Below are 10,982 nucleotides of genomic sequence, written 5' to 3'. Positions count from 1 at the left end.
ATCATGTGGATTTTTAGAATTTTTTAGGTAATTCCCCCTTTGCAGTCAAGTAGTTGGAATTCGCCTACAGCGGGATTTTTCTTCTCGAACCAAAAGCCCTGCTATAACCATGTTCTACCGCATCTCCCCATAAAATAAACAACAAAAACCAATAAGAAGCAGGCGCTGAATAGCGTCCCTTAAAATCCGCCTAAGAACCTCCTTTTTCTATCGCATGACAATGGGGTTCTTAGACGGAGACCACTTTTACATTGTTATGACTCAGAGGGCATACAACACGAAAAAAGAACGCAACTTAGAATACAAATTTTTAACAGTCAACAACAACATTCTTCCACTGCCACTTGTACTCTAGCGACACAAAAATAACATTTCAAGAAAAGAAAATTACATTACAGGTACTGATAAATGCACCACAATGGACTAGTCTACTCTGTCTCTGGTTATCATATAGCACCAATTGGTGTCCTTGTTTGCTGATGGGACAAATGAAAACATGAACCTTCCCTCCTCCTCCATCAAATAAAAAATGCAACAAAATTGTTTCCCAGGGAAAAAAAAAATCAGAGAGAATCAACATAAAAATTGATAGCCAAAGTCGCAATCTGGACAAGCAATTGCACTGGTTCATCTTAAATTGGATAATCTTAAATAAAAAGAAATAAAGGAAAACATTACATTAGATAACAAGGAAACAAAAAAAGCACAACCATAACCATCCAGGTTAACATGAATAATGAATGTAACTCCCAAGACCAAGGGCCATTTATGAACCCGTAAGCACTGGCGGAACTAGACTCATGTGGCATCATAACTGAACATGACAGAGTTATGTAGTACACAAAACTACTAACACTACTAATACTATAGTGTAAAAATAGATACCATGAACACAGAAAACTCTAAATCATGGACAGCTCGTACAATTTGCCATTTCCCAACTAATGTTTCCCTAAATAGATATCGATTTATCTAAATAATAACGGATGTCAAAACACATTTTTGTCAATCCCCAATATGTTCGAGTTATCCGCACCCGACTGTATCCAAGTAGTGAGTGAACAGCGTCTACTACAAAGTAGGCTATCACTCTGCATCACTATAGGCTGAAGCAAGAGCATGAACTTAGATCTGAGGCCTACAACATGTAGGTCACCACTGATCCATGATATCTCAACATAAAAGACAGTTACAGCTGACCTCTTCAACAAAGAGCTGACCCAAATGAAAATAGTGACAAAATCTTTTTAAAAAAGTAAAACGAAAAACGAAAGTCGGATCACAAGTCAAAGAACACTGCGGCATCAAATGCTGATCATATGTGTTACGACGAGGTGGAATCAGGTGCTCGTCAATTTTGGGGCATATGGAGTAATTGATGTACCATCTTAAAGCCTGTCTATTAGCCCTGTTTTGATGGAAAAAAAATATCCATTTATCTTGGATACAAGTCAAGATATTGGCAATTGAAGGAGGTGGGGGTCACCTGGATTCAAAGAAAAAATTTGCAAGAAAATGGCCGCCAAAATTGCGTTATAAATTTCCTTAGCTTGAGAGTTCGTTGAAACTGAAAATTTACATATTTTATGCCTTCAATCAACGTTTTTCAGTAAATTCAATACAGAAAGGTATTCTTTAATGGGTGTGAAAGGTGTTGAGCAAAAAAACACAAAAATTCGATAAAAGTTCCTTAACCTGCGGAAAAATACCAGGTTCTTCACTTTCATTATTTTGACAAGCCCCTGATTTCACCACGCTGAATCACAATATTTACACCTGGTCACCATAAAAGTGTAAGAGTGCGTTAAAATCACACTTAAATTTCAGTTTATAGTACTTAATAAACTAGTATGCACTTCCAAAGACGGACAGAGAACTCTTTTAAGATTGGGGAAAACAGGAAAAGTCAGAGGGCGCTACATCCTGTGAATAGGGTGGGTATAGAACAATTTTGTAAATTGCCTTCTCCACTCTGCCCACTGGCAACTTGTCGTGCCACAGGAGGATTGCTTTTCGGCAAATTCACAGCTTTCATCGTCTTCTTTTGGACAATGTAGATGGCACTTTCATCAGCAATGCCAAATAATAATCCCAGACACGATATGGCCATTTGAAGTTAGCATCACGTTTTTGCCTCTGTTGGCGATGGGAATGGAGGTTGAAGACATCCTTTATTTAAACATCCTTGTCCAAAATTCAATAGTTTCATTTAAACATTTTAAAAGGGCATTCAGTACGCGGCAGTAAACCCTTGACATCTCAAAATTGTTGCAGGTCACTTTCCTTCTACTCGAAAAAGTAAAGACACTTGAAAACAGAACAATATTTTAAAACAGGTTATATACAGCTTCCATTGAAATGGTGTTATCTTTTGGAAGTTACCTTTTCTTATTCAAGAAAAATGTTCAGTTACTGAAAGCACTCTCAAATTCACACTGTTAATCAGATATTCCCCAAACCCCACATGCGCCGTTACAGAAAGATAGATAACATTCTCTAAGTTTCACTGTTGTACGGCAATTTCAATTTTCTTCATAGTCTAGGTTAAGACTTACAAATACAAAACAGCCTGCATACTGACAAAATTTCAAGTCTGATATAAATGGTGATTTAAAAGATCTCAACTGACAAGAACAAAAAAGAGACTACAAGACGTAATTACATCTTCAGTGTAGGATATAATAATAAATTCTTGCTGATCTCAACTCGTGCCAGTGATAGAAAATGAGGACCGAAGAGAAGAATGAAGTGAACTAACATGTCAAGGCCCTACCACAAGTAGGGGTCATTCTCCTATGAAATCTCTACAGGATGATACTTAAAGTAAAGCATTTATTTGAATCAAAACATATATAGATATATATATGTAAAACCAAATGGAAAGTAAACAGGAAATAAAAAGCCCAATAATACAAGGTTTTTAAAAGGTTTGCTAAAAGTAAGAAATTAGAATCAGATCACAAAGCATTAACAAATTCAAAATGAATATTCAGAAGTAAAAAGAAAAAATTAAGCAAAAGACACCAGCTCAGCAGCTGTACAATCTGAATCAATGACAAAACAGAAATCAAATATTACCAGGATGCCTGGACCTTGCTGGAATACTTCATACAAACTCATGCAGGTAAGCAAAGGTAAAAACAATAGCAACAATCATAAAAAAAACAACAAAAAAAAGAGAAAGAAAAACAAAAACCCATACCCAAAACAAAACATTACACTGGAATTCACACAAACCATCAGTTGCATAACACAGTCTGTGCTTTTTGCCAAGACACCTAAAAGTGGATTTCATCTCCTTTCAAATAAACCACAGCTTGAATGTTTATGCCTTATAAATTTGTTTGACTTTTTTAGTTCCCACCTGTCAAAAGCATTGGTGATATTTGACCAGTGCCATTGTTTCCAGAAGCTGATGAACTCAACAAAGAGCCACTACTACCACTATCCCCAGTTTTCACACTTGCACCGCCTTGTACAGGGACCTGGGAATGATTCCTTGCCTTTTCGGACACGGCATTACCGGAACCTGAAAAAAGTTCTGCCTTAAATGCGTTCACTTGTTCATTGTATAACTTGTAATAGGTACCATAAGAAGCTGTCAAGAAAGGGTAGTTCCTAAGGAAATCCTGATGCATTTCTTTGATTGTCACCTTGTGCTCCCAAGGGCTGACGCAGTCCTCTCTCTTAAGACCAGGGATGCTCTTACCAGAGTGGATATACCCCTGGATGTGCTGCTCTATGTAAGCGGTTCTGTTCATCTCATGCTTTCTCAATGGTGGTAGCCCATTGTTGTAGTAGCTTGGGTTCATAGACGTTCCATCATCGTCGATGCCAAAGCCAAGCGTGCTCATGAAATGCAGCCTGCACACACGTATCTGTTTCCCACTCTTGTCAGGAAGGAAGTAACACTGCATCTCTTTTGTATGACGAGGGTTTAAGGAAATTGTGGTTTGCCGGACCAGAACTCGCTGTTTTAGAATCCACTGCTCCCGCTTTGGATAATCGCTTAGTGACCAGAACAAATTGTGGATTTCTTTTCTCCTCTCATCGTCAATTTTGCTGAAACATTCTCTATCACAACTGCAACCAGGCCTGATGGGATGCTCCTCTTTCATACGTTTATTTGCCAGCTTTCCTGCACTCATATTACTCTCTGGAAGCCGAGGAGACAAACCTGAAACACTACTTCCAGCTTCGCCACAACTTTGACTATGTGTTCGTTTCTCTCCAACGGATGGAAACACTGCTCCTTTATCTTGCCGAAGCCACTGGTCCCGATCACCACTCTCATTGGGTTTTTTAAAAGAATCGGAGTTATCCTCATTATCTAACAGCAAAGAGCTGTCGTTACCTTGCATATCTGCAAACTGAGTCAATGACTGCCCTGTCTCTCTTTCGAAAAAAGCCAGAAAATCTCTAGCATTCTGTGGCCCAAGCTGCGGGTTTCTATCAATTCCACCGTCAAACCCAGATGAGGAGTTACCGGCAAAATCATTTAGTGCATCTCTGTACATTTGATTTTGGTAATCAAAATACGGGTCCTTCAGGAGAGAAAAGTCTGTTGGAGAAGCTTTCAGAGTGCCTGCTTTCGCCATGTCTTTACTGTGTTCTACAAAAAAATCCTGGTAAGCCTGGTAACTAACATTCTCACCCCCGTGGCAGGTCTCAAAGTCATTGTAGCACATCTGAACGAACCCACAGCCATTGACCTTTGACCGCAGCGAGTTGAACTCCATCTTGAACTGCGAACTCTCAAGTTTCGAGTGGATGTGCTTCTTCACCAGATCCTTCACTTCGTCCGTGATGGAGTGTGTCCTTGGACGCCTGCCCCGTTGGTCAGCAGCAGCCACATTGGAAGTCAAAGGAGTAGAGTAGCTCAAAGCCTTGAGAGTGCTGTCACACTGAAAACCCAGAGTGCGGAGGAAGAAATCCTTACACACTCGAAACAGCTGGCCAAATTGATCAGGAAAGTAAAAAGTTCGACTTTCAGATTTCTTCCCCAGCCATTTCTTGCAGGTGATGTTGATCAGCTGTCGCTGCATATGATCTAGCATCCACTGCCTTCGTTTTGTCAGACTCTTCAGCCCCCAGTAGGCCTCGTTGATTTTCTGACGCTCATCCTCTGTCATTTTCTCGCTACAACGCAGCCGTGAGCAATTGCACGGCGGCAAAACAGGATGGTCCTTGCTATTTCCCTGCTCAACTTTTCTCCGCTTCAGCAGTATATTTGAACTGTCAAAATGCGATTCAGAACCTCTACCAAACCAAGACCGGTCTACAGACCCAGGGAGATTGTGCTGCATGTGCCCAAATGCTCCAGCCCCTGAGTAAGGGTAAGTACCTTGACCGCTGAAAGAGGCAGACACCTGAGACATTCGAGGTTCTGTGGAATCATTCTGGCCTAGACGCTGCTGGCTGAAAGACTCATCTGATCTCTGAGACCTATCCGCGGCAAAGGTCACCTTGAGAGAGCTGTCCGGGTCAGCAGTATTTGGTTCCTGATCAAAACTATCAGATTCTGATGTCATACTCGCAGCTGCAGAAAACGCCACCGGCTGTGAATAATCACCTGACTCATCATCAGTGGATCCAGATGAATCGGCTGAGAAGTTTTTGCTGGAAGCCTGAACAGCAGGTAGGTTTAAATCAGAAGGGTCAGAGTTCAAGGCAGTGATTTGAGTGATGCAATAAGATGGTTTGAAGCTCGTGCTTTCCTCCATTATTCAAGACGCGGAATGAAAGGCACTATCGAAGCGATTATGACAATACCATTACAAACTCTGTAGGTTGACGAGCTTTGTTGATTTGAGGACCTAAGTCAACACATACTTGTGACGACGAGCATTCTGTTGAACTTCTTGAAACAAAATGGACTTTTGTTACTTTCAACATCATCAAAAGTCTTTGGGGTTATTCACGAAGGGAATGCAGTCTTTAATGCCTTATTGGCAGACAGAAAAATTGCATAGTAGGGCCTACTTCAAAAGTGAACAAAGCTCAAGACAAAAGCTGGCACAGCTCAGCTCTTCTTTTCAATCAGCCATATCTGAGTAGTAACTCAATCCAATGTGGGTCAGAATCAGATACCTGGGGAAGAGAGAAGTAAAAAGCATGTCTATTATATTGAGGAGCGGGATCAATAATTTATTAAGTTATTAATTCCTTTTGAATAGAATCAAGGTTGCCCTATCAGACATGGTATTGGAAACCAACTGGAAAAAGAAAACGAGGAAGACAAATTGGAAGACATAGAAGCACATTAAGGGATGAGGCAATCACACAACTGGATTTGCAGAAATTGGAGGACCTGGCCAGGAACAGGCAAGCATGGCGTCAACTTTGCCTTGCTGCTTATCTGTTTTTGTCATCACTGTTACATACCAGAAATACAGCGGTTGCCAAACCAATAGACCCATATCTCCAAAACCCTACATCTCCTGACAGAAAATGGAGTCAAATTGGTAAAAAAAATTTTTTGCACCACTGAGTCTCAAGAGAATCTCACGTTTTGGCAATCACATTATACACAGTGATTATTCTCACCCGCGGTGAGAATAAACTGGATATTATTCTCACCCCGGGTGAGAATAAAATTTCATACTATTCTCACCGCGGGTGAGAATAACGACAGCCTACTATTCTCACCCGGTTTTTTAGTTTCGGGCATCATAGGACCCCTGTCACTGAGCGCTCCAGGCGACAAAACTCGCCTCCCTCCCTCTCTCACTCCGCTGAGCGCGCGAGTCGACTAAAATCGAGAACGGGCGGGCCAGCTCTCGGGCGCGGGAGGCGACTATTGTCGATTTGATCTTTTGACCAAATAGCATCACCTTTTGGTGATAGAGTATTAATTTATTGGTTCTGTAACGGAAAATTTTACTCTTGAATGTTTTAACCAATCAAAATTAAGAAAAAAATAAACCTAGGGTCAAGGCACTGCGTTCCTTAAAAATAATCGTGGGTTCTACTAGGGATAACAATCTTTAAACATGTTTTTTTGTGTTGTAAACAAATGCCAATTCTCACTTTACAAATGATAATCTATTACTATTATTTCATTAAACCGCTTTCAATTATCTTTAAAAACATACTACTCTGGCAAGTGAATTCCTTTCTAAATTTAGAATATATTTGCACTTGTCTAGGGTTTCGGTGAAGACATGCGTGCATACTCTCAACTCAAGATTCTAAAAAAATTAACCAATAACAATCCCTGCGGGAGCCTAGAAAAATCGGCCAGCGCTCTCGGGCAGGTCATGAACGGTCACTCTCTTACAATTCACAAATTATTTTCTATCATCCGTTCTCAACACCCAGGTAGACCTAAAAATCCATTGCATTCTCAGACCGGGTGAGAATAATATTCATTTTATTCTCACCCGGGGTGAGAATAACAATATAATATTACTTTCACCCCGGGTGAGAATAACAACAGCCTTTGGCAATTGCTCAAATTACATTTTGCTAGCACTTCTCTCCTCTCTATCTCTCTCTCACACACACGCAATCGGGTCTGGGCGCTGAAACTTTCCGAAATCACATAAGAGTTCCCCTACCCGGTCTGTATACTTTGTAACTTTGTTCCCGGTTATCGGGTCTGTATACGTTTCGATTTTGTTTTGTCCGGAAGTTCTCCACGGCGTCACTTTCGCCCGATTCTGTTAATTAGTTCGCAAGACTAACAGATGCTGTTCGTGTATTAGATCTACATTGAAGATGTATTCTAGCACTAAAATCGATTTGTACTTTTCATAGAGAAACTTCATGGTGACTTTTATTAACTTTCGAGAAAATGCGAATATTCACGATTATATTAGACACATAAAGTTGTATTTGGAGGAATTACTTCATAGGGAATTGTGTGCCCGATGGATAAAGTTGCAAAATTACAGCTTTCTATTTTATATATGCGCAGATACCATCTTTTCTGAGTATCTGCACCAATGCTGTGTCGTTCATGTTCCAAAATTTCGACAGATTTTGACGAGGCCTTTTTTTTACTAAGTGACTATTTCTCCGAACGTTCGGAGAAATAGTGCCCATCTTTATTTCTCCGAACGGTTTCCGGCTTCCGGTCTCGTGATGTTTTGCCTATTTATTGCGAGAGTTCGGCGCCAACTTTCATTCTGCCTCTGGTCTGGGGGAAGGAACACCGCATGGAAAGCCCGCCTACAGACAACCTTCAGTAAAACCCACCACACACCCACCACCATCATGCACATGTACACACACAAACTTATACACACACTAACTAAACAAACATGACCAATGGACAACTTTTGAACGTATGACGAGCTGAGCTGTGGATGGAGAGACAGTGTGAGTGAAAGAGCGGGTTAAAGGAAGAATGTGCGAGTGTATCCACACCCGACAGCAACTACAAGACGACGACACCGACCCCCCTGGCCTGGTCCACAGCTCACGAACGAAAATAATGCAGCTTAGGCAGTGTTTTGCCTATGTTATTGTCCACGGTTCGCAGGGTGCAAGGGAATGAGTGAGATTTTCTTTGTGTATGCCTGGAGGGAGGGGGTGGGGTGTGAAAGCCATGCGGACGGGGATGAGCCGCGGGAGAGAACATGGGAATTGAATGAATGAGTGAAACTGAAAAAGATGAACGACTCGTGAGCCCTGGAGTGAATGGATCCTGTGTTTCTATTTGTGTATACTTTGAACTGTTACTGAATGAAGGCTGAAATAAAGCCCGAAAAACAAACACACACACACACTCACTCTCCACTTACACACTTACTATCACACACAGACACACTCACACACATACACACACAGACACACTCACACACATACACACACACACACACACACAGGAGCAAATTTTTGGGTCTATATTTATTTCAATTTTCAAGAGCTAGTCTAGAGATTTTTAGATGAGTGTAAAAACGTGAAAAAGAAAGGTTTCACAACAGAATGAAATCAAAATTAGAACAGCCCATGATAATGATAAACAACAAACATTAACAAATAAGGGCGTGTGTCCACCTGTCCGAAGAAGATTGGCTGTTTTAACCCTAAATGTGAGTAATTTTTTTTTTTTTAAAGGAGAGGATATTACATGTAAATTATGGAATCACACACCTTAAGGGGCCTGCCAGTGTCGGTACATTATTGGTCGTGGCAGTGACCACCGCAGATGCCAGAGTTCTAATAGTTCTATGTGTCGTTATCAATAACCCTCCGTAGATCTAGATCTAGATCTAGACAGCACACGAGTGAACACAACACATTACGTTTAAGAGCAGCACCCTTCATAGGCAACTAGTCATATCTGTAGCGAAAAACTGTTTGGATTTGTAGCATTCTTTATATAATATTTACTGCGGACATTTTTTGGACCGCTTGAACCATATTGTATACGAACAATCTTTGGTAGGCCTATACTATAATTATAGATCTATATAATATCCGAAATTTGCTGGAAAGGATGTGATTTCAGAGTGTTCGGAGAAATAGTGCCCAGCTTTATTTTCCCGAACGTTCGGAGAAATAGTGCCTAGCTTTATTTTCCTGAACGTTCGGAGAAATAGTGCCGGCCTTTTTTTTATATTGATTTTTTTTCATTCATGCTAGTCCCCCAAAAATTACAATTTAACATTGCCGACTCCAGCGTGTTTAACGAAATAACCAGACAAGTTACAACGTCCGTTCTTTTTTGAGTCTCAAGAGCAGAAATGCAAGCTTTGGGTGCACTAAATGAGAACTACCAGAAAAATACAAGGATACACCTTAAATTGTACGTTGAAAAGTACCAAAACTTAAGTCGGCCCAGACAGAGTGGCGACAGGGAGCTGTCCCCCGTGACCCCGAAGTGATAAGGTGCCCGGCGGGGAACCGCCCGCGACAACTAAAATTTCACTGCCGGTGCGCCGTGTCTCGCGCTACCCCCCTCTCTCTCTCCCCCCCCCCCCTACTTTCTCTGTTAGAAATTTTTATTCGCCGGTTTAGGCCCCAAGAGCAGGGGGCTTTCAGGGGCAGCCCCCCTGACGTAATAAAAGTATGATGGGGGGGTTTCAGGGGGGCATGCCCCCTTGTAATTACCACCATAATTTGAAGTTTTGCAGTTGTTAGGTTTGATCTGATATCGCCGTGCATCGAACGTATAGATCTAGATCTCAAAATAAGGGGGGTGGGAACTACCGAAAAAGCACCCAAATAAGGGGGGAGGGGACTACCGAAAAAGCACCAAAAAAGATAAGCTGATGAGTAAGTCAAGGCCAAGTTGAAGATCTTGACTCCACCACCAACTCGGCCGACTATAAAAACACCTGCACAAACCAAGAAAAGTTGCAATGCATGGTTACCTAGATCTAGAATCTACATCTACTTTAAAACTTGACAAACTGAAACTGTCTAACATGTTGCATTAATAAATACTCTGCACTTTTCTGCAGAGTTTATAATTTAACTCGCACACTCACAAGTACAACGGTACAATGTTTGCAGATTGTTGTTTGGAACGGCAGCCATATTGAAGGTTTATCTGCCAGACAATTTCCAGAATAGATAATTAGATATTAGACTATTCATCAACTTGACTTGGCGAAAGTTATATTTTCATACCCTTCATCAATAGTCACGTTTCTTTGTCAAACTCAACAATTGCAAGTTTTAAAAGGATATACCACATCCAAAACATATCTAACACAAGAAAAAATTATTGTGGTAGATCTATTCCTTTAATTTTTTTGGGTACATGTCAACTATAAGCAATCTACTTGGCAGATGACGTTTTGTTATTGTTAGGCCTATCATACGAAACAATCCAAGAAAGATTTACACGCAATTTACGGTTTTACCCCAAGAAAAAAACCGGACAAAAATAGAGGATATGGGGTGAGGAGGGGTACAATTCTCTAGATAATAATATTAAGTCCGCTAACATACATGTATTTTGGAATCGAAAGTATGTGGTAATAATTTGTAATATAAAGTAAAATTGTTTGACTTTGACAATCTAGATC

The 10,982-nt window shown here is 40.7% G+C and overlaps 1 protein-coding gene across 2 annotated transcripts; it reads right to left on the bottom strand.

Moving 5' to 3' along the window:
• Positions 1 to 1,545: 1,545 nt before the first annotated feature.
• On the bottom strand, positions 1,546 to 10,702 carry LOC101845632. 2 transcript variants are annotated; one of them, XM_005103339.3, is made up of 2 exons: positions 10,582 to 10,702; positions 1,546 to 6,090 (listed from the first exon to the last, which is right to left on the bottom strand). In XM_005103339.3, exon 2 carries the CDS (start codon positions 5,721 to 5,723, stop codon positions 3,354 to 3,356), a length of 2,370 nt encoding a protein of 789 aa, XP_005103396.1. In that variant the 5' UTR covers positions 5,724 to 6,090; positions 10,582 to 10,702; the 3' UTR covers positions 1,546 to 3,353. The 2 variants fall into 2 exon arrangements, with proteins under 2 accessions (XP_005103396.1, XP_005103395.1); XM_005103338.3 differs by lacking the exon at positions 10,582 to 10,702 and adding an exon at positions 10,440 to 10,571.
• Positions 10,703 to 10,982: the final 280 nt, after the last annotated feature.

The sequence above is a fragment of the Aplysia californica genome, unplaced genomic scaffold (genome assembly GCF_000002075.1).
Source record: "Aplysia californica isolate F4 #8 unplaced genomic scaffold, AplCal3.0 scaffold00368, whole genome shotgun sequence".
NCBI classification, from domain to species: Eukaryota; Metazoa; Mollusca; class Gastropoda; order Aplysiida; family Aplysiidae; genus Aplysia; species Aplysia californica.
The sequence above is the reverse complement of the archived record's forward strand: the minus strand, read 5'-3'. Positions and strand labels throughout refer to the sequence as shown.

What these genes read in the sequence shown, in the direction of transcription:
- LOC101845632 (XM_005103339.3), bottom strand. Translation starts at nt 5,723, where the DNA reads ATGGAGGAAAGCACGAGCTTCAAACCATCTTATTGCATCACTCAAATC.